This window comes from Schistocerca serialis, chromosome 1 (assembly GCF_023864345.2).
Source record: "Schistocerca serialis cubense isolate TAMUIC-IGC-003099 chromosome 1, iqSchSeri2.2, whole genome shotgun sequence".
Classification (NCBI taxonomy): Eukaryota; Metazoa; Arthropoda; class Insecta; order Orthoptera; family Acrididae; genus Schistocerca; species Schistocerca serialis.
Genome location: NC_064638.1, coordinates 201,428,289 through 201,453,451, shown reverse-complemented (window position 1 = coordinate 201,453,451; position 25,163 = coordinate 201,428,289). Strand labels below are relative to the sequence as shown.

The 25,163-nt window shown below is 39.6% G+C and overlaps 1 protein-coding gene across 5 annotated transcripts in view; it reads left to right on the top strand.

The window, feature by feature from the left end:
• LOC126465421 (cytochrome c oxidase assembly protein COX15 homolog) overlaps positions 1–25,163 on the top strand; it is a 106,046-nt gene that overhangs the window by 37,584 nt on the left and 43,299 nt on the right. For all 5 annotated transcript variants that reach the window (XM_050096308.1, XM_050096307.1, XM_050096305.1 and 2 more), the window contains 2 exons: positions 8,954–9,074; positions 14,278–14,410. In XM_050096308.1, the coding sequence (XP_049952265.1) occupies positions 8,954–9,074; positions 14,278–14,410 (254 nt within the window). The remainder of the gene's footprint in view (positions 1–8,953; positions 9,075–14,277; positions 14,411–25,163) is intronic.

Genomic DNA, 25,163 nt, shown 5'->3' with positions numbered 1-25,163 from the left:
TGATGTACGACCTCAGGGAACAATATCATCAAGGTAATTTTAGCAACATGACACTTTAGCAGTCAGTTGTTCCAACTAATGTTGAAAAATGGCGAGTGCGTAAGCACTGCCAAAGGGCAAACATAAATATTTGAACAGTCCTAAGTTTGTATTTACAACAAATACTTTGTTTGATTCTTCATTCAATGGAATTTGCAAATAGGCATCACGCAAATCTGTCTTAGAAAAGAAATGCCCTGCACCAACTTGTTCATGAGTTCCTCAGGATGAGGTAACAGATAAGTGTCAACTACTGTATGTGGGTTGACTATAGACTTCAAGTCAACACAAATGCGAATGCGACCAGAAGGCTGAGGCAACAAAACTAGTGGACTTGCCCATTGACTAGCTTCAGTGGAAGCAATTACACCATTATCTTGCAAGTCTTTCAAATCACTGGCTTTTTTGTCTCTTAAAGAAATTGGAACGGGGCAGGCCCAGATAAACTTAGGCTGTGCATTGTCTTTCAATGCAACATGCGCTACAAAGTTATTAGCTTTTCCCATTCCTTCTGAAAATAGTTCAGGAAATTCCTTACGCAAGCCATCTACACTTTATTGTGGTACAAATGTAGAGACTGACAGTACACCGTTATGGATGCTAAGGCCAAACAAAACAAAAGCATCTAAACCGAAAATGTTCTCACTGTCTCTTGATTTTAACACATTAAAATTCTCTGTTCTAGTGTGAGAATTGTAAGTGACAGGCAAACTAGACTGTCCAAGCACTGGAATTTCCTATCTGTTGTAAGCAGTGAGGTGCTTGCTAGATTTAGAAAGGCATGGTGAGCCCTTTCTGTTTGTACGTGGCACAATTTAGCAAAGTGACTGATGTACTTATGTCTAACTGAAAGTTCACACGATGGCCAGCAATTTGTAGTGAGACAAATAGTTTGCTAAAATGTCGTTGCACAACACTAGGGCGAGAAGGAGGCACAACCTTAATCTTACCTTTGTCAGAACCTGTTGTAGGCTTGGAAAACACAATGTTCACTTCATGTACACAAGCCTGTTTTTTCTGGGAGCGGGCAAAATTGGCGTTTTTGTGCCATTGCAGACAAACTCCTTGGCCATGGCCTTTTTTCTGCACATGTAACGTGTTGCGCTTCGTGATGGGCAGTCTTGTCTTTTTTGGTGAGCAAAAGATGTAGGGCAAGACTTCACTAAGTTCACAAGTCTGTTTACGTGGCTGTCCACATGTTGTGGCTGCTTGGGGCAGTCGCGAGCACAGAGCGACTCGACCCAACAAATCAGGGTCTGGTCAAACTTATCGGCCGCTACGGCACCTGAATCATTTTGCTCTAAGATTGCAACATTTGAGAAAGTGAAGGATCACAGTACTTTAGTATCTGTTCCCATATTCTACTATCTTGGACACTGAATGTTATAGCATCCCTAATCGTTTAGTCACTATAAACATTGCCACAACTACACTTCACTTTACACTTCCCAGTCATGCCCGTTAATTCTGTATACACTTATGGTACATCCATTCCGGCTTTATCTGCAAATGAAAACACTAATATCTGGCTGCAGCTACTTGGACTTGCTGATCATAGCACTGAGTTAATGCAGTGACTAATTCATCATAACTGAGTTCATCGGGAGACGCAGTTGGGAATAGTTTTTGTGTTAACCTGAACACTGGGGACCCCACGATTGAAAGAAAGTATTGTAGCTTCACACTACCTTAAACACATTGAACTGCACAATGAACTTGGAACTGTGGGTTAGGTATTCGTGCCATTCGCCTTCTGTGTCGTTAAATTGCCATAACGGTGGTGTGCTGGTCGGTGCCATTTGTTGGGTGTGTCGGTCGGTTGGCTTCTGTTGTTGTGCAGCCAATGCTGCTTTTGCAGCGAGAAGTTGTTGTACCGTCGTCAGCTCGGGAGCAATTTGTTGGTTCTGAAACTGAAAAGCTTGTGTTAGATCCATTACATTGGAAATCTTTGGCTAAGGTGCAAAGGGGGAGGGGGGGGGGGGGGGGGGGGCAAGCAAAGCCTCTGGAAAGAGAAAGTTAAATCGTTCTGCAGTTTCCCTCCTGGGATACATGTGAGACACAACAAAAATTTAGCAAACACTGGAATACAATCACCCTTGCAATCTGAAACACAAGAAAAGCAAGCAAATTTTTCTTCACTGAAGTTTTCTTGTCGCCATTTTTTATGTTGTCTTGTCTCAGTAGAGCTGTACCATGGGAATCAAGGAGAGGATATTGTTTGGTGGCTGGTATCCTCTTTTTGCACACACAGAGTAACTGGGTTCTTCATTCATGATAATGGAAAGTGTACTTACCTCAAAATATTCATTGTGGTACAAGCTCTTCTGTACAGTCCACGTTAGCCTCACTGCTGGTGAAGTGCAAAGTCCACTAGGTACACTATTAGGGTTGTTATGTGCTGCCTGTCTCTGAGTTAGCGGTGGAGCTAACTGCTTCTATGATTCCCGCTGGGTTGTGACTGATGAGGCTGGAACTTACTCAGTGCGACAGACTTGAATAGACTTGCTCTCTGGTCCACAGCAGCACTCTAAATACTGGTGGGTCATAAGGCGTTAGTGAAGCATTTCCTGCGACTCTGTTGTTGGCCTTTATCTATCATCTCGCAACCTCTTTGCTGCAAGGTGTGCTGGCACTAGCTTATGTCAGCACAATTTATACACAACGTCATGAATGAGAGCTCTCTAGTTCTGGGTCAGTTGAAGTCAGAAGAAATCAGTAGCCTTTGGGCCATGAGAATTTTGTGCCCAGCTACTCTTAGTATTGATCTAAAAATACAGCGTGTGCATGTGTATGACTGTCATGTCGTGCAATAAGCACATGCGTAGTGCCAGCATGTGTATGTGTATGACTGTCATGTCATGCAATAAGCACATGCGTAGTGCCAGCATGTGCTTTTGTGAGCAGAACTTGCTTTCTCCTTTCCCTACACCCATTGGAAACGAAGCCAGGACTTCATAAACAAATAGTGCCTCTACATATTTTTGTCTACTTCGTATGTTCAGCTTTTTGTTTGCCCTTTTTTGTACTGTTTGAAGATGTAGATTCATGGTTTACTGGGAATCGTGCATTAAACAAATTTTCAGTCTCACCAAGCTCTTCAACAGTTTTTTCTTAATAATGCCATAAATATGGTTGAAAATATTTAAAGCTCCTGTCTACTGCTTCACAGCATATTATTTCCCTCATGATATTTGTTTTAAATAAATCACTGCAGTTCAAAAGGAATAATGATGTGCAGAATTAGAATACCAGATGGGTCATTCCATGCCAAGTGGTCTAAACCTTCCCACCATCATGCTTCCAATTTTCTTCAAATTTTATCTGTAGCACTAGTCAAGTGCTAAATTAAGTTTCTCAAGATTTCAAGCCTCTAGCTGCAATACTTGCTGATCTACACCCCCTTGTCTGAAGGGTAGTAAGTTCGCATGCGCGCGACATCAGACAAAATGCCATTTTTGGGGTCTCATAAAATTGAAACCAATTCATAAGAATGGTTAGTAAGATGAGACCCTGTACAGTTTTTTGTGCTGATTCAAACGAAATTAATTATAAGATTACTGATGCAAAATCCGGTCAAACAAGTCGACTCAAAGTGTACCCCTAATTCTGTCGTGACTTAATGCGACAAATTTTGACCAATATTCAGACTGCAATAATTTCCTTGCAGATAAAGATATGGACTTGAACTTTTTACCAAGTCTTATCTTTGTGCTGGACATAATACAGCTGGATTTCCAACTACCCAGGCTTTATAGTCGCCTTGCAAAATCTCTTCAAATTTGGCAGTGTCAGCGCAAATGGCTTTATTTACCAAAGTTCAAAGCCCATTACTACAAAATAGTCAGCCTGGATTTAATTGTGAATAGTATCATCTGAAAGAGAAACTCTTGCTCTACGAGATGGATATATTTTTCTTTTGCAACGCTTCCATTAAGTGCTTATTTACTCAGGTCAAAGTATCTTATATTTTGTGTGCGCAGTGCCCTGCGTTGGTCCATGATGGCTGAGCCATTACTGGTTATCACAATAAAACCAGCATCCCCATCGCCATAGGGGCCACGCCCGATAGCCATGCAGTAACAGCCACGGGTGGGTATCTTTACTGCAGGTTCCCAAGCCTGATTACAGGGTGTCTTTACCACAGGATCCCAAGCCTGATTGTGGGTTTTTTTATGCAGGTTCCCAAGCCTGTCTTCCACAGTTACTTCATCATTCTGGAAGCATCGTTGATTTGCAAGAGAATGCTTTCAGGAAAACTGTATTGCCGACCAGATGATGTCACTGATGGAGCTGGAATAACACCAATGATAAGTTGTTCTGGAATCCAGCAAGTATCACGTCTTAAGGGCCAATAAAATGAACTTGCAGGACCATGAGGATGCATAAAGCTTATGAAAGCATCTTTCTGTTCGACTGAGATTTCAACGATGTTTCCAATCCACCATTTCTTTTCATAAATGCAAGCAACATACTGCCCAGGCTGAAGATCCATGACTTGAACTACTACTTCAGCAGCACTAATTTTGGCCAAAAAAGATGTCGCATCATTAGAAACTCTACTGACCTTAATTGTCGTCATATCAATGGGCAAAAAATGGTGGTTTTCTCTTGTGCCAGCTAGAGTGTGCCCTTGCAGGAATCTTTCTTCTTGAGAAGCTTTTTCTTCTTCAACTTCCTCTTTGCTGATGAAAAAGAATTTGATTCCATTGATATTATCATTGCAGAAGTTGAAAAGATCTTTGGGTGTTAGAATCTGGTTTTCATATGGACGTTGCAAACTTGCTCTTGCTGCCAACCGTTTTGTTGTGCCTCCAATGCCATCACAAGGCGACTTTCCATGGCTTGTTCCAAAGAAATTCCATTCTGCTGTTATTTCAAAATCTTCTTTGTGATAGCATAAGTTGAGAAAATTCTTGAAATTCTTATATTGTGCAGCTGAACCATCACTGAAGTAGTGGATGTGGCTTATTTTGGAAAATTGCATCTTCAGGTAATTGATTACTTTTCCAATGTAAACATGGACAGTAATCGTATCGTGTCGAAGGCAGTCACTAATAACACAAAGATTCACACATTGCACCTCTTCGTTTTCACAGTAGTAGACTACAAATGGATGAACTGTTGCTTGACTGTTTTCCCAGTGAAAGCCTTGCACTGCATCTTGAACAATAAATGAATAGTTTTCAGCAAAATCCATTAGTATTATGAATTCGCCTTCTTTCAAATCAGTTTTGAGAGCTTTCAGGTGCTGGCTTTGATGCTTGGCAATGTAGTGATGACAAGACAGGTTCCAAATTTTTGCTGCAATATCTTCAACATACTCTTCTGTTGAAAGCTGCTTTGTTTCTAAAGTATCCCTGTCGGTATGAATCCATTGTTTGTACTCAATCAGTTCTTCAGGGTCATTATCTTCAAAATATGTTGCAATAACTGCTTCTACACCTTCTGGACCAGGGCAGTTTTCACAACGATGAAGCATACAATCCTTGTTTTCCAAGCTGCAAACAGCTTTGCTAAGAATTTCCTTGTAGTCTTCATTGATTGATGCACCAGTGAGCATAAGCTTGACATTTTGGTGTATTGTACAGACACAAACTGAGTGCATTCCAGCAGAGCCAACTGTAACACACCATTTTGGTCTAAGCTCGCAAAACTTTGAGAAGCCAATTTCTGGTCCATTTTGCTTCTGATAAGACACGTACATTTCCTTCAAATTGCAAAGCAACAACCGCTTTTGCTTGTACACCTTTGTTCCTGAAATTCTCACAGGCACACAGTCTTTCTTCCCTGGACAAAGTCTGCTGAATTCGTCATCTTGAAAAAAGTCATGTACTTTCTGAACAACTTCATCTGAAAGCTTCCTTCCTTGCCGATTTGCTGGAAAAGCTAGAACACCTTGCTCATTCTTCAGTTTTCTCGCTTGCTTTACCATTCTTTCTGATACATTAAATGCTGTTGTCGTATCTTTAATTGTCCAGCTTCTTGGAACCAAGGTCAATATTTGAACTTTTGTCCTACGATTTGACACTTTACATTTTTCTTTCAACTCTTCTATAAGATTATCAAGATCTGCACAATTATTGCATGGGCGACTTTTACTTGAACTTGGCTGTTCATCGTAATTGATTCCTACAGCAGCAGCAATTTGATTCCCAATTAAACTTTGTGCATCCAAGATCTTTCTTTTTGCATAGCTTTGCTTATCTCTTTTACTTAGTTGTCTTCTTTTCAATGGTGAAGCACCAATAAATGATAAACTTTTGTTGATGGCTGGTTCAGTTTCATCCGTTGTGAAATCTTGTTCAGATTGGGTTGATAGTGATGATGAATCTTCTAGCTTTTGGTTCAGTGCCGACATGCAGCGAGGGCAAAGCTTCTGACCAGGTTTTATATCAATCACTTCTTTTTTCTTTAACAGGCAAAGTTTGGCAGCTGTTTCATTATCAAGCAGTCTAAGTCCAGCTTTTACATTGTGATTCCTCTTCTTGAATGGATTGCAACATTTCTTTTGCATCGCTTGATATTCATGTAGGAAGAGGGCTTCATGGTGGAAGCAAATGATGGAATTTTCGTCAAGTTTGGCTTCTGAACGCGAAACAAGCAATTTCTGGTCACATTCTGTGAAATCACTAAACGCTTTGAATCCAGTCTTCTTAGCATAGAAGATAACATGGCACTTCGATGCAGCAGCATCTTTTCCAATTGAACAGGGGGCCAACGATTCTTCTTCTTCATTAACTTCTGACATCTCTCACTGGCCAATCACTGAATAAAACACGAATGAAATATCCAATTATATCAGTAATTCTAAGCGACTATTAAGATTCAAATTCCTAGAAATGAAGAAAAATTAGTGCATCGCGCATACAAAATATAACAACTTTGATGTGAGTTAATGAGTACTTAATGGTCGCGTTGCAAAAAAAACAAATGTCAGTCTTGTAGAGCAAGAGTTTCTCTTTTAGGTGATACTATTCACAAGCAGATTCAGGCCAACTATTTTTTAGTAATTGGCTTGAAACTTTGGTAAATTTTACCGTTTGTGCTGACACTGCCTAATTTGAAGAGATACTGCAGGGCGACCATATGGCCTGGATCATTGCAAATCCGGCTGCATTATGTCTAGCACAAGCATGAAGCTTGGCCAAAAGTTCAAGTCCATATCTTCAACTGCAAGGAAATCATTGCAGTCTTAATATTGGTCAAAATTTGTCGCGTTGTGTCACGACAAATTTTGAAGTATACTTTGAGTCGAGTTATTTGACCGGGGTTTGCATGAGTAATGTTATACATAATTTCGTTGGAATCAGCAAAAAAAACTGTACAGGGTCGCATCTTACTAACCATTCTTATGAATTAGTTTCGATTTTATTAGACTCCAAATATGACATTTTTTTTATGTTGCATGCACACGGACTAAGTACACTTCAGACAAGGGGGTCTAGATCAGCAGCTATTGCAGCTAGAGGCCTGAAATCTTGGGAAACTTACTTCAACACTTGACTAAAGCTACAGTTAAAATTTGACGAAAATTGGAGACCATGATGGTGGGAACTTTTTTCAGTTTTAGACCACTTGGTGTGGAATGACCCAGATGGAAAAAGAGCATTCATCACACCACATTACGATTGTCTTTAGCACAGAAAGGGGTGCACAAGCTGCATCTAAAATTTTTGCTTACTTACCCAGTGACATAAAATGACTGACACATAGCAAAGTAAAATTTGAAAACAAACTTAAGAAAAAGTACATTTTCCCATTTTGTTTCACTGATTATTTATTTTTTGGCATAGGTTTAAGGTTATTAGCCAACTGTTAAACATAGCTGACTAACACATGGAGTTCATAGTGGTACAAACATAAAATGCAAGAATTTACAATCATCTAAGATATTTATTTGTGATTCTAGAAAAGAATACATTCACAATCATAGAACATTAAAATACATAAATAACTGATAGATCAGTTCAATGAAATTGAATTGGGAGTTGGGCAATTTTGGTAATATCAATAAGTGGAGAGTGAATGAAGTCTGTTTGTTCAATCAGTAGGTGTTCAAGACACTTCTTGTACTGCATCATGATCTAAAGTATTTAAGCAATGACAGTTTCTGCCCATTGTGGTCATAGTGCAGTATTTTCATGTCTACTACATAAGTGTGTCTGATTTTCATATAATGCTGCACAAACATGGAGTCTGTTTTCTGCAGCTCCCACTTTCTGTGTTGGTCTTTAAGTCTGATGCGTGCTGAACTACCTGCTTTTCCTGTCTTCTTCATTTTAAGTTATTGTTTTCTTGCAGATCAGCTGTTCCCAGCCAACATCTTCATTCTAATGCAGATACTGTCAACAAATAAAGTACTAATGTCATCTGTGCTCTGAAATCTTGAAATAACTGAGGAACTTTAGTCATTAAAATTTCTTATCTAATGCTAGTCATTTGCCTGAAGTGGTAAAGCAGCTAAGACCTTTGATTCATAGCAAGATGGAGAGATGGAATTTGATGTCCTGGCTAAGAGAGTGGGCTTGTATTTGGAGGCTTGCCATTCAAATCATTGCCATGCCATCTTGATTTAAGTTGTCCTTGATTCCAATCTCTTTAAGTGAATACCTATGCTGGTTCCTGCTACAGAGCGAAGTCTAAATACTTCCCTCTATTTTCTGTTGAGACCTCCATATCTCATTCCCTCGATTTCCTGCGGAGACCTTCATATCTCAGTCCACAATGTCAGTGCAATATTAAACTCTATCCTTCATTCCATTCTTTTGCAAAATGTGTGTGAATGTTCTAAATTTTGTGATTATCTATAATTCATGAATTTAAATTATAGCTGCAATCATCTGCTTTAATAGTAAGGCACCTGGTTAATGTCTTCAAAACCGTGTTCTAATATAGTGGTTTAATTATGTTTTAGCAAACCACATCTTTAGCTGCATCCGCATCTGCATCTGTGAGAGCTGCGCCCAAAAATGAGAGATTGGTTGGATATTGGCTTTTGGGATGTGGTTCCATGGTTTTTGGTGCAGTTGTGCTAGGTAGTGTAATTGTATCATAACTTTGTTTTACATAATATTAATTTTTACTTACAATTTTGAGGTAGAAGTTGTGCATTAGTCTTTGACAACAATAAAGCCAAAAGAGTAATATTTGTTAATGTCCATATGGAAACATTGAAATCAGTTCCGTATTGATGCTACTACAAAATTAACTGGATGTAACAATTGAAAATTTGTGCCACACCGGGGTTCGAATACTGAACTCCTGCTTGTGGCATTCAGTCATATTAACCAGTTAGGGCATATGAGTACATCTCTAGGCACTTTACATCACTTCCAGCCATTCAGTTTCAGGTTTTCAATGGTTTTTGTGTATCACTTAAATTAAATACTGAGATGGCTCCTTTGAAAAGGACATGATCATTGTTGAGATGTTAAATCCATTTCTATTTGGAATGGCAGCACTGTACATGGAAAACAAATATATGTGAAAGCGGAATGTCGTGGTGGTGATTATATTCACCTTCAGTGACAACAGCAAATTTGCACCAGACTAGGACAAATATGTGTCATTTATTACAGCTCAAGGAACATGTGTCAAAATAACAATAATAATGCATGTCAGAGAAGATAATATGTTCAGATGTGATGTGTTCCTTGACTTGTTTTGAGGTGTGGGATATCTGAGCTTTGTTATTTAGGCTTTTGCTGATGTACATTGCATTTCTTGCAACACATGCCATTGCGATTTGTTGAGCATTCCTATGACACGCCTGTGCTAAGTAAATGAGCCATTGAGAGAACTAACAGCTTTTCTTTGAATCTTTTCTCTCTCTCTTCCATTTATATAACCTAGTAAGAGTCTATACACAGGCATGTTTGGCTAACCAAATTTTCAATTTTCAGTGTAGCTCCTTACGTGCACATGAAACAGCTGAGAAATGGTTCTTGATGCAATTGACAAGATTCACTCACTCCAATATGTCTTTTTCTGATCATAAATTTTCCTCTTATTTTCACCTACAGAACTGGTTGCTCAGTATTTCCCTCTCCACAGAGAAATTTTGTAACACACACACGCGCGCGCGCTCGACCACAGTCACTGGTCTGGCCTTGGCAGCTGTAGGCTGTGGTCATGTATGTGTGAGTTGTGTTTATGTGCGTGTTGTCTAATTCTGATGAAGGCCCTTTTGGCTGAAAGCTTTGTTTCATAATATCTTTTATTCGAGGTTTCTTTCAACAGATATTTTTTTTTTTTTTTTTTTAGTAACAACAAGTGCTGTTGTATCTTATTTTATGTAGTCTTTTGTGCACTTTAACAGATTTTACAAATATAATTTTCACAATGTAATGTGAAATATTGTTCTTTTTGACCAATTACCCAAACTCCACTACCATTAAGTATAGTTAATGCTACAGTTGTTTTGTAAAACTTTGAAACTGCTTGTTACTTGGTCTTATTTCGTAGAATCACCCTTATTGTTCTGCATAGTGGCTAGCATTTTTGCATTGAGTTCTTGATTTCATTTCTTCTCTTACAATAGTTGCTATTTTCAAGAAATGTGAATTGATTTAGCTTTCCATTTCAACAGTAGTTAATACTGTCAATATTTGCTGAACATTAACACTGTTTCTGCTATTTTTACACTATTTTTAAGAAACCTGTAAATTTTCATCCCAGGTTTTTCCTTCATTATTTATACAAGCGAAGCTTCAGGTCTTAAAGGGAACACACAATACTTGCAGCATAACAGATCCTGAAATTAAAACAATATTAGAAAGACTAATTTAAAGTTAATTACTTTGTGTTCAGATAAACATAACACCAGTAAGAATACAGGCCTGCCACGAGTGCTATCCTCGGGTACTTAATGAGGTAGTTGCTGTTTGTTGCATGTTGCTGCATGTTGTTCTCAATGGAGACTAATCTTCAGGTGTAAAAGTAACTTGAGTCATACCCCTGTGGAGTATTATTGGACCATTAGGGTTTTTGCAGGTAATGCTGTTGTGTACAGAGCAGTTGTAACACTAGAAAATTGTAGCAAAATACAGGAAAACCTGCAGAGGATCGGTCGTTGTTTCAGGGATGCCAGTTGACCCTCAATGTAAACAAATGTGACATATTGTGCATAAATAGGCAGAAAGAGACATTAGAGCAGACCTCAATCACCCAACCATCAGTTGGCATAATTACAGTTCTGTATGTGGTGGATTTGACAAAGCATTCTGTGAAACATTACTAAATGACTTCTATGAAACATACCTAGAACAGGAAATTCAGTAGTTCACTCACAGTGGATCTTCCTTAGACCTAAAGGGAACAAATACACCTAACTCCTCGATGATGTCCATGTTGAAACTGACATCAGCGACTGAGAGGCAGATGTAATAATAGTGATTCAAAAGTAGGAATGGCAGCTAAAACAAGTAAGAAGATTTACATATTTAGTAACACCAACATAAGGAAAAGTATAGATTGCTACTCGCCGTAAAGATGACACATTGAGTTGTAGACAGGCACAGTGAAAAGATTGTAACACACTTACCTTTCAGCGAAAGCTTCATCAGAAAAGGAAACACATACACATTTATTCACACAAGCAAGCACACCTCACACACTCATCATCGACAAGTCAGACATGAATGCAACTGTCACATAGAATGAAAGCAGTAATCTTGAGTGTCAGGGAAGAGGAATGGATACCATCTTTTCAGAACTGAGCAGATGGGAGCTGTCCTTACAATACATTTTCCAACTCCCAAAATTTTCGCTGCCTTATCCTATGGTAACCTGCTGTCTACCCAACAGTTTATGCCCCCTTTATCCTATCACCTTCTTCCTATTCACACACCCTCTGTCCTACCATCTCCTCCTAAAAAGCACTTGCCTGTCTTTCTCCATCTCTGCTCCTCTACCCCCCCCCCCCCCTCCCCACCCCTGCCAAACTCCCTGCCCCCATGACCTCTTGGCGCTGTGCATGCTGACAGTCTTGTTATACATCCATCTGGTCCCTGCATGCTCTGCCAGATAGTGCTCCTCTTGTCCCCCCCCCCCTTCCCCCCCACCCCACCCAGACACCTGTAACTTGGTATCCCTTCACCTTCCGTGCATCCTCCAGATTGCTGCTTTTGTTCAACCTGACAGCTGCATTCCGGTCTGAGCTGCCAGAGTTGGCCATCAGGTAGATGCAGTAATTCTTGATATCCCAAAAGTATTTGACCCAATACTGTATTAACTTTTGTTAACAAAAGTATGATTGTATGGGGCACTTCAGGTGTACTCTGGGAAGTGAGTTGGGACCCTTGTTATTCATGTAGTATATTAAGGACTGGCAGACAATAGAAACCATGAGCTTTTAGCAGATGATGCAGTTATTTATAATCAAGTACTGTCTGAAAAAAGCAGCAGAAATATTGTCGATCTTGATAAAATTTTAAATTGGTGCAAGGATTGGCAACTGACTAAATATAAAATTATGCATAAACATTTTCAGAGATTCACAATTATAATCAGTCAACTCATAGAAATACATGAGTATAACAATTAAATCATACAATGGAAAATCCAGGATGGAACGTAATAATAGTAGAGAAGGAAAGTTGCTACTCACCATATAGCAGAGATGCTGAGTTGCGATAGGCACAACAAAAAGATTCACAGAATTATAGCTTTTGGCTATTAATGCCTTTATCAGCAGTAGACACACAACACACACGCACACACATACTCACGCAAACGCAGCTTGCACACACGTCTGCAGTCTTAGATAACTGAAACCACACTGGGAGCAGCAGCACCAGTGAATGATGGGAGGGGCGATCTGGTGGGGTAAGGAGGAGGCTGGGGTGGGAAGGGGGAGGGATAGTATGGTAGGGGTGGTGGACAGTGAAGTGTTGCAGTTTAGACGGAGGGCAGGAGAGAAGGCTGGGGGGGGGGGGGGGGGGGGTTAAGTAGCAGAAAGGAGAGAAATAAAAGTAAATTAAAAGACAGGGTGTGGCAGTGAAATGACGGCTGTGTAGTGCTGAAATGGGAACAGGGAGGGGGCTGGATGGGTGAGGACAGTGACTAACGAAGATTGAGGCAATGTGGGTTACAGGAACGTAGGGTGTATTGCAGGGAAAGTTCCCACCTGCGCAATTCAGAAAAGCTGGTGTTGGTTGGAATGATCCATATGGCACAGGCTGTGAAACTTGGAAATTTGTGGTAATGTTCTATGGGACCAAACTGCTGAGGTCATCAGTCGCTAGGCTCACACACTAATTAATGTAACTTAAACTGTGAAGCAGTCAATATCATGTTTGACAGCGTGTTCGGCAACAGGGTGGTCCACAGTTCGTTGGTGGCCATTTGTGCGGACAGACAGCTTGTTGGTTGTCATGCCTATGTCGAATGCAGCACAGTGGTTGCAGCTTAGCTTGTAAACCACAATACTGGTTTCACAGGTAGCCCCTGCCTCCGATGGGATAGGTGATGTTAGTGACCGGACTGGAGTAGGTGGTCATAGGAGGACATATGAGACAAGTCTTGCAGCTAGGTCCATTACAGGGGTATGAGCCATGAGGTAAGGGATTGGGAGCAGGTGTTGTGTAAGGGTGGACGAGTATATTGTTTAGGTTCGGTGGGTGGCTTGAGCAAGGTCACCGTAGCAGAATATGAGAGCTCACTTCCCACATACAAACATTGCATGTTCAAAATTATGTTCAACCCACCAAATATGTAGTACTTCTCAAATGAATGTGATTACTGCAGTGATGCAAGTACTTTTAAAGATGCCGTAATTCCTACACTTTAAGGTAAACTATAGAAACTATATCTCTCCAAGTTCCTAAAATTAGGTATTGCATCTTGCACTGTTTACAATTTCTTGTAATCCTTGGAAGCGGAGTATGTCTCTATATTGAATTCAGTGCTTTTTGTTTCTTTGATCACTTCAGGATGTCCCAAAAGAGTAGCCTATACTGAAATTATATTCCTCTTCCGTGAGGAATATTGCTGTAATCTTTTGTCTTCATACATCAGCTTATGTTGGAAAGATATTTCGTTCCTTTATCTCCCACTCACCTGACTTGTGTATGCCTGAACGTTTAGATCTGACTGCAAACTGCAGATTGTTAGCTGATAAAGTGTGGTGTGGTGCTCTTTCTCTCACTTTTTAGTTTTGTTTATAGCTAGGTGTCTTGTTGCATCTTCCAGTATAGCAGCCTTAATGAATTTCTTTTATCTGATTCCCAACTTGTGCAGGTGGGGTAACACGCCTTACTGAGTCTGGGTTGTCAATGGTAACATGGAGATTACTTGGTGAAAAGAGACCAGTCACACAAGCAGAATGGGAAGCTGAGTTTCTTAAGTATCAACAATTTCCAGAGTTCAAGATGTGAGTATTATGAAAATATATTAAGACGGTGTGATTGCGTTATTTTCAATGAAAGTTTAAAATGACTAGCAAGCATCAGTGTGTGTCTTTGTGAATAAATAATTTTTTCAGAGTTGTTTTATGTGTAGAATGGAAATGCTGGTATAAGAAGAGAAAAAGAAAAGAAAGATTCTTTAGTGATAAAACATTTTCTTGATCTTCTTCTGGTTGACATAATGCTGAAGTCATTTTCCTAGTTTGTATTAATTGCATACAAGTGCACAGTCTACTGTGTGAGTGGCTAAGTATTGCACCTTAACTAGCCTTCCTTGTGTCCTTTCCTGCGCCACCCATCTCACCTCCTACTGCACAACTCCAGAGCCCACCTGCTATATCTTCCATGTAGAGAAACATGATGAGAAATAATAATACGCAAAAACAACGGTTTATTACGACCACAGCAGAGATATTCAATAAGAAAGGGAAAACTCTTTGTAGTAAAAAATAATACAACTTGTCAAACACAAACAGGCATATGTCTGAAACAGACCATGAATGAAAGTAGTGGGGTATAAAAACTATGCCACTGATAATCCTTAATGACAGAGGTAGAGCGTTCGACATAGTTGGTCGACAGGTACGTCTTTGGATATCGCTGGAAAGTTGTAGTTCCCACTGCGATTTTTCCTGACTAGGCTCTGACTGATAGACTGTTAAGAGTTGGGGCATGAATTGTGCCAGAGCTATGGTGGACTGAACTGCCAACATGTTGGCTTGCGCTGCCCTATATGGCCGGGGTGTGGAGGAATTCATGTGAATCCAGTTCCGCACACATGATATGGTGGAGGAAACATGTCATTGGCACAGAGGACCTATGGTGGTGCTTGTCCTATCACCTGTTGTCCTTGTTACGATTGACGCAGTCTGGGATGGCAACACCTTGTACATATGCAAACCTGTGATGCTTCAGTGTCTGACCGTTTCCTGGTCCCTTTAGGTGAATGGCGGGTACATGACACCACATGTGCTTCTGCATCCGCTTTTTGAACCGTGCAGTAGCTTATTTGTAATTTGTAATCTGTAATGATCTCTCTACATCTCCATTTGTACTCCATAAGCTATCATATGTATACCAGAGTCATTGTTTTATTTTTCTCTTCCATTTGTGGATGACACTTGAGAAGAAATATTGTATTTCTGTGATATTCTCATGCTGACCAAGCAAACCCTCTTTCTGAGTCTTCTCAGTCTCTGATAAACATTCCATACCAACAGGTAGTTCTTAGGAATTGGTTCTAAGATGATTCACATTCCCTAAGGAGTCATCCAATAAATCTGTTTGGCACTGCTGTTCCCCTGGTTAGATATATGTGGTTGTTCCACATTAAATCAATCCAGAGATGTACTCAAGACTTGATTGTTGTGACTGGTTCCAATGACTGATCATAAACCGTGTTGGCAAATGATATTGCCTATGTATTCACATTACTTTAAATTTATTTCTATTTTGGTTCAGCTGCCAGTTATTGCACTAGTCACTGATCATCTTCAAATCTTCCTGGATTTTGTAGCTATTGTCTGTGATGTACACTGTATGTATACATGTGCCATTTGTGAACAGCCTCAGAGAGCTGTAAACTTTGTTTGCCAGATTGTTTGTATAGATCACAAACAATTACTGTCCTGTCACAGTCTTACCATTGAAAATCACATACTGGATTTAATTTTATTAGGAATGCTTCAATCTAATCAAACACTTTTCATGGTATTCTGTAAGTATTCCATGTATTTAGTTTAGTAGGTGACAGTGCAGAACTGTTTAAAGGGGCTTTTCAGAAGTCTAGAAACTCAAAATCAACCTGGACTCCACTGTCTACAATCGTCTGTACCTTGTGAACATGACTTGTACTTGTAGAAATTACGTCAGTTATTACAGAGAATAAATGTGACATTTTCCCACTTATGTAGTATAGTTACTAAGATCTCTTTTTAATTACACAACTAGTTTTTGTGTGGTTATGTGAACAAAGTGTCTTCCACACAAAAATAGCAGTTTATTCACATGATGTGCTGCCATTCATAATGATTTAAAAATTATACTGTTTGTGATGTTTTGACAATCAGTGCACTTAACGCAAGAAAATATTATTAGCATTGTATGTTTGCACGTCTGTTGCCACCTTAAGTGCACTAATGTTCTGTTACACCATCACGACCAGTATAATTTGTAAACCATTATGAATGGCAGCACAGCATACAAATTTGCAGCCATTTTCACGTGTATGATACATTATTTTGGGTAAACACTCAAAAATAGCTTTTAAGCTGACACTATTTGGGTAACAGACAAGAGCTCTTAATGATTGTACTACCTAAATGGAAATATCCTGCTTTCATTCAACAAATTTATGGCTGTGGCGCCCACTATGTAGATGATGTCCTACAAAGATGTATTATAGTCCTTAAAAAAAGTCATCGTACACCAACAAAAAAATGGTTTAATAGTGATCATTAATGAGATGCAGGGAACAAACTACCTTTTTTCCCCAACCCCTTTTGATTCTCCCTTTTCCTGTTGTATTTGATAGTCTGTTGCTGGTAGAGAGGCAAGACCTACCAGAGAGTTAGTGAGGGACCTATCTAGACCAGTGGTATTTCCTCACTTGATGACTGGCAATTATTATTTATTTTCACATTCTCTTATTTTGATATTTCATTTTTGTTGCCTAGAGGCAACGGAAAGTAACAAGTGTGCTCAAGTCTCCCACTGTGAGTCAGTTTTGGAAGACAAAATTGAATATTTTTGTATTCATTTATTGCCTCGTGTGTTGCTGTGTCACCATCACCAATGATCATATAAACAGATTTTATAGGTGACCAATACCTTTTAGGATAAGTTGGTACCATTGTAGGTGAAATCTTGATTTTTAATTTGTTTAACACTTCTTGCCTGACTGTCTATACGTTTGTTTTGACTCTATTATGGTTCCATTTGCCAGCAATGAGTTCAGCTACGTTTGAATCGATTTTACAGTTCTCTCTGTTTTGAATCACGTGGGTTCTTTCCACCCCTCTGTGTCTTCCTCGACACAAATGTATGTAACACATAACCAACAATATTTGTAAATTTTTGCCAGAAATTGTGCACACTCTTCTATTCACAGCTGAATGTATCTTTTTTGCTGCTCAGGTAGTTTAAATAATATACTTGTTGCTCACATTAAGTTGAAATAACTTCCTACCCATAACATTTCGTTGGATGCTAATAATAAATAATACACCGACAGCATTAGTGACATGGAATTGAAGATTCGGGGCATGTTTTTTACCAGATTTATGTCGTGTCCCTTTGCAAATGGGACATTTAGTATGTTTAGTATGATGTTGTAAGATTCTGTGTTCCTTCATTTAATTCTAAATACACGTATTTCATACTCTAAAGTTTGCAGATTGAAATCTTCTTCCATCACTAAGGCACTATTGGAAAATTGTGCATGTGATATTTTTCATGCTTTCTCTGAAGCATTCCATAACTTTGGTACTTGATTTGGCTGTACTGTATTTATGTAGCATATAACCTACAATATTTGTAAATCTCTGTCAGAGATTCTGCACATTTCCTTTACAGAGCTGAGTTTATCTTTGTAGTTGCACAGATAGTTTTAATAATATTCTTGTTGCTTGAATTACTTTGAAATATCGTACTACCCTTAACTTTCTGTTGAATGCTAATAATAAATACTTAATATTTCTATCCAACTAAGAGGATTATTTTCAGCCAGATTACGTCACTTTCTGACTGTATTTATCTGTTTAAATGTCGCTGAATTCTGCACAGCAATAAGTAGGCTTCCGCTATGAGTCTATCCTCCAGGTATTCATTCCATTCCGACTCTTTAAGATTTCATTTCTGTTTATTACTGATATAGACAACTTTCTAATCCAGAAAGTTACCATTTCTACCATGAATAATTAATAATAATTTTGTGAGATTGCTTTGTGAATTCTTCTTCAGTTAAATTATATTAACAATTTATTTTTCTGACTTTGGAGGACATGTGTTCTGCCTGTATAACAACTATAGGTGAGCAGCTTGATATATGGTGTACAACTACACTCAGCTGTTTCTTGGGAGTGTAGTATTCCCTCTCCTCTTCCCTCCCCCTTTAGACCTAAAAAAACTCTCATGTTCTTGTCTGCACGTGCAGGGGAAAAAATGAACTACAATTTACAATGAGGTAGCCAGCTGCTCGTAGGACACACAACCTGCAGAGCTGCTTCCACATCTCCCTCTCCCTCAGCGAGTGTAGACTTTTGTGGAAGATTTGCCCTAATCCTAACAGGCAAAGTGACCCATGCTGTCTCAGCCATATTTTCAGCAACAGTCAACGTCTCATAACTGTAAGGTGATTAGGAACAGCTATTTGACCAGTAGCCAAATTCACCTACCACCCAGAGAGAATTGGCCCTGTTGTCCACTCTTCACCTTCAAGTGGAGACTAGTCAGCAAGATGAAGTAAATCAGAAGATGCTGTGATGTCAAGGGACACAGGTGATCCCAGAGACAAAAGTTACCAAATATTCTCAGTTTCAATCAAAACAAATTCTGTGGCTGATGCACTCTAGTGAATTGAGATGTCTAGGAACTGCATCATTGGTTGATAGTGTTCCTACTGACTAAAACAGACATTATTCAGAGAATAATCTACAAGGATATTGGGCAGTAGTTTTGTGGATGACTTCCACTACTCTTCTTGTAGATGGGTGTGACCTGTGCCCTTTTCCAAGAACTGTACACGGTTTTTAGCTCAAGGGATCTGTGACTGATTATAGTGAGAAGAGAGGCTAATTGAGCCACAAACTCACCATAGAATCTGATAGGGATTCCATCAGGCACTGGAGCTTTGTCCAATTTTAACAATTTCAGCTGTTTGTCAACACCACTGGCACTGATACTGATTTCACTCATCTTTTCAGTGGTATGAGAATGAAATTGGGTCACTTCTCCTGGGTTTTCCTTTATAGAGAAATATTTGAAAACAAAGTTAAGCATTTTGGCTTCTGCCTTGGTACCTTCAATTTCAGTTCTTGTCTCATTCATTAGGGACTGGACACTAACTTTGGTGCCACTAACAGCCTTTACATATGACCAGAATTTCTTTGGGTTCTGTGAAAGATCATTTGACAATGTTCTCCGACAGTAGCCATTGAAGTCATCACACACTACTCTCTTAACAGCCAAACATGTTTCATTCTGCATATCTCTTTTTATAGCCCTACAATTTGTTTTACATTTATTATGCAGTTATCTCCGTGTCTTTTGAAATTTCTTTATAGTGACTGTATACCAGGGAGGTTCCCTCCCATTATGAACTGTTCTACTGGGTACATATATATCCAGTGCATAGTTTAAATTTGAGTCATAGTTCGTCTACATGCTCTTGCAGAGCTGAAAGTTTCAAGTTCCTCATTCAGATATGGCACTACTGACTGATTTTTGTATCTAATTGACTGAACATTTATATGAATATTTATATCTTTCTGCATGTTTTATTTTTCCTTTGTACTTTGGTAATCATTGTTGCCACAGCTGTCATGGTTATTGAAATTAGTTTTGATGTGGAAATCGCAAAGAGGTCAGGTCTTTTTGTTGCATTTACATCCAATATATTTTCATCATGTGTGGGGCTTCTGACTGTCTGTTCTAAGTAGTTTTCAGAGAAAGCATTTAGTAATGTTTTACAGAATGTTTTTTCGTGCCTGCCACAAACAAAACTGTAATTTTCCCAATTAATTTTTGGACAAACGTGTTGTTCCTGAAGAGGGGCAGCAGCCTTTTCAGTAGTTGCAGGGGCAACAGTCTGGATGATTGACTGAGCTGGCCTTGTAACACTAACCAAAACGGCCTTGCTGTGCTGGTACTGCGAACGGCTGAAAGCAAGGGGAAACTACAGCTGTAATTTTTCCCAAGGGCATGCAGCTTTACTGTATGGTTAAATGATGATGGCGTCCTCTTGGGTAAAATATTCCGGAGGTAAAATAGTCCCCCATTCGGATCTCCGGGCGGGGACTACTCAGGAGGACGTCGTTATCAGGAGAAGGAAAACTGGCGTTCTACGGATCAGAGCATGGAATGTCAGATCCCTTAATCGGGCAGGTAGGTTAGGAAATTTAAAAAGGGAAATGGATAGGTTAAAGTTAGATATAGTGGGAATTAGTGAAGTTCGGTGTCAGGAGGAACAAGATTTTTGGTCAGGTGAATACAGGGTTATAAATACAAAATCAAATAGGGGTAATGCAGGAGTAGGTTTAATAATGAATAAAAAAAATAGGAGTGCGGGTAAGCTACTACAAACAGCATAGTGAACGCATTATTGTGGCCAAGATAGGCACAAATCCATGCCTACTACAGTAGTACAAGTTTATATGCCAACTAGCTCTGCAGATGATGAAGAAATTGATGAAATGTATGATGAGATAAAAGAAATTATTCAGGTAGTGAAGGGAGACGAAAATTTAATAGTCATGGGTGACTGGAATTGGAGAGTAGGAAAAGGGAGAGAAGGAATCATAGTAGGTGAATATGGATTGAGGGTAAGAAATGAAAGAGGAAGCCGTCTGGTAGAATTTTGCACAGAGCATAACTTAATCTTAGCTAACACTTGGTTAAAGAATCATTAAAGAAGGGTGTATACATGGAAGAATCCTGGAGATAATAGAAGGTATCAGATAGATTATATACTGGTAAGACAGAGATTTAGGAACCAAGTTTTAAATTGTAAGACATTTCCAGGGGCAGATGTGGACTCTGACCACAAGCTATTGGTTATGAACTATAGATTAAAACTGAAGAAATTGCAAAAAGGTGGGAATTTAAGGAGATGGGTCCGGGATAAACTGACTAATTTCAGGGAGAACATAAGGGAACAATTCACAGGAATGGGGGAAAGAAATACAGTAGAAGAAGAATGGGTAGCTCTGAGGGATGAAGTAGTGAAGGCAGCAGAGGATCAAGTAGGCAAAAAGATTAGGGCTAGTAGAAATCCTTGGGTAACAGAAGAAATATTGAATTTAATTGATGAAAGGAGAAAATATAAAAACACAGTAAATGAGTAGGCAAAAAGGAATACAAACGTCTCAAAAATGAGATTGACAGGAAGTGCAAAATGGCTAAGCAGGAATGGCTAGAGGACAGATGTAAGGATGTATAGGCTTATCTCACTAGGGGTAAGATAGATACTGCCTACAGGAAAATTAAAGAGACCTTTGGACAAAAGAGAGCCACTTGTATGAATATCAAGAGCTCAGATGGAAACCCAGTTCTAAGCAAAGAAGTGAAAACAGAAATGTGGAAGGAGTATATGGAGGGTCTATACAAGGGCAATGTACTTGAGGACAATATTATGGAAATGGAAGAGGATGTAGATGAAGATGAAATGGGAGATCTACATCTACATCTACACCTACATTTATACTCCGCAAGCCACCCAACGGTGTGTGGCGGAGGGCACTTTACGTGCCACTGTCATTACCTCCCTGTCCTGTTCCAGTCGCGTATGGTTCGCGGGAAGAACGACTGTCTGAAAGCCTCCGTGCGCGCTCTAATCCCTCTAATTTTACATTCGTGATCTCCTCGGGAGGTATAAGTAGGGGGAAGCAATATATTCGATACCTCATCCAGAAACGCACCCTCTCGAAACCTGGCGAGCGAGCTACACCGCGATGCAGAGCGCCTCTCTTGCAGAGTCTGCCACTTGAGTTTATTAAACATCTCCGTAACGCTATCACGGTTCCCAAATAACCCTGTGACGAAACGCGCCGCTCTTCTTTGGATCTTCTCTATCTCCTCCGTCAAACCGATCTGGTACGGATCCCACACTGATGAGCAATACTCAAGTGTAGGTCGAACGAGTGTTTTGTAAGCCACCTCCTTTGTTGATGGACTACATTTTCTAAGCACTCTCCCAATGAATCTCAACCTGGTACCTGCCTTACCAACAATTAATTTTATATGATCATTCCACTTCAAATCGTTCCGCACGCATACTCCCAGATATTTTACAGAAGTAACTGCTACCAGTGTTTGTTCCGCTATCATATAATCATACAATAAAGGATCCTTCTTTCTATGTATTCGCAATACATTACATTTGTCTATGTTAAGGGTCAGTTGCCACTCCCTGCACCAAGTGCCTATCCGCTGCAGATCTTCCTGCATTTGGCTACAATTTTCTAATGCTGCAACTTCTCTGTATACTACAGCATCATCCGCGAAAAGCCGCATGGAACTTCCGACACTATCTACTAGGTCATTTATATATATTGTGAAAAGCAATGGTCCCATAACACTCCCCTGTGGCACGCCAGAGGTTACTTTTACATCTGTAGACGTCTCTCCATTGATAACAACATGCTGTGTTCTGTTTGCTAAAAACTCTTCAATCCAGCCACACAGCTGGTCTGATATTCCGTAGGCTCTTACTGTGTTTATCAGGCGACAGTGCGGAACTGTATCGAACACCTTCCGGAAGTCAAGAAAAATAGCATCTACCTGGGAGCCTGTATCTAATATTTTCTGGGTCTCATGAACAAATAAAGCGAGTTGGGTCTCACACGATCGCTGTTTCCGGAATCCATGTTGATTTCTACATAGTAGATTCTGGGTTTCCAAAAACGACATGATACTCGAGCAAAAAACATGTTCTAAAATTCTACAACAGATCGACGTCAGAGATATAGGTCTATAGTTTTGCGCATCTGCTCGACGACGCTTCTTGAAGACTGGGACCATCTGTGCTCTTTTCCAATCATTTGGAACCCTCCGTTCCTCTAGAGACTTGCGGTACACGGCTGTTAGAAGGGGGGCAAGTTCTTTCGTGTACTCTGTGTAGAATCGAATTGGTATCCCGTCAGGTCCAGTGGACTTTCCTCTATTGAGTGATTCCAGTTGCTTTTCTATTCCTTGGACACTTATTTCGATGTCAGCCATTTTTTCGTTTGTGCGAGGATTTAGAGAAGAAACTGCAGTGCGGTCTTCCTCTGTGAAACAGCTTTGGAAAAAGGTGTTTAGTATTTCAGCTTTACACGTGTCATCCTCTGTTTCAATGCCATCATCATCCCGTAGTGTCTGGATATGCTGTTTCGAGCCACTTACTGATTTAACGTAAGACCAGAACTTCCTAGGATTTTCTGTCAAGTCGGTACATAGAATTTTACTTTCGAATTCACTGAACGCTTCACGCATAGCCCTCCTTACGCTAACTTTGACATCGTTTAGCTTCTGTTTGTCTGAGAGGTTTTGGCTGCGTTTAAACTTGGAGTGGAGCTCTCTTTGCTTTCGCAGTAGTTTCCTAACTTTGTTGTTGTACCACGGTGGGTTTTTCCCGTCCGTCACAGTTTTACTCGGCACGTACCTGTCTAAAACCCATTTTACGATTGCCTTGAACTTTTTCCATAAACACTCAACATTGTCAGTGTCGGAACAGAAATTTTCGTTTTGATCTGTTAGGTAGTCTGAAATCTGCCTTCTATTACTCTTGCTAAACAGATAAACCTTCCTCCCTTTTTTTATATTCCTATTAACTTCCATATTCAGGGATGCTGCAACGGCCTTATGATCACTGATTCCCTGTTCTGTACATACAGATACGATACTGCGTGAAGAGTTTGACAGAGCACTGAAAGACCTGAGTCGAAACAAGGCCCCGGGAGTAGACAACATTCCATGGGAACTACTGACGGCCTTGGGAGAGCCAGTCATGACAAAACTCTACCATCTGGTGAGCAAGATGTATGAGACAGGCGAAATACCCTCAGACTTCAAGAAGAATATAATAATTCCAATCCCAAAGAAAGCATGTGTTGACAGATGTGAAAATTACCGAACTATCAGTTTAATAAGTCACAGCTGCAAAACACTAATGCGAATTCTTTACAGACAAATGGAAAAACTAGAAATGTTGGAACACATGAGGCAATACTGACCCTACGACTTATCTTAGAAGAAAGATTAAGGAAAGGCAAACCTACGTTTCTAGCATTTGTAGACTTAGAGAAAGCATTTGACAATGTTGACTGGAATACTCTCTTTCAAATTCTAAAGGGAGCGAAAGGCTATTTACAATTTATACAGAAACCAGATGGTAGTTATAAGAGTCAAGGGACATGAAAGGGAAGCAGTGGTTGGAAAGGGAGTGAGACAGGGTTGTAGCCTCTCCCCGATGCTATTCAATCTGTTTATTGAGCAACCAGTGAAGGAAAAAAAGAAAAATTCAGAGTAGGTATTAAAATCCATGGAGAAGAAATGAAAACTTTGAGGTTCGCCGATGACATTGTAATTCTGTCAGACAGAGCAAAGGAATTGTAAGAGTAGTTGAACGGAATGGACAGTGTCTTGCAAGGGGGATATAAGATGAACATCAACAAAAGCAAAATGAGGATAATGGAATGCAGTCGAAATAAGTCGGGCGATGCTGAGGAAATTAGATTAGGAAATGAGACACTTAAAATAGTAATGGAGTTTTGCTATTTGGGGAGCAAAATAACTGATGATGGTCGAAGTAGAGAAGATATAAAATGTAGACTGGCAATGGCAAGGAAAGCGTTTCTAAAGAAGAGAAATTTGTTAACATCGAGTATAGATTTAAGTGTCAGGAAGTCGTTTTTGAAAGTATTTGTATGGAGTATAGCCATGTATGGAAGTGAAACATGGCCGATAAATAGTTTGGACAAGAAGAGAGTAGAAGCTTTCAAAATGTGGTACTACAGAAGAATG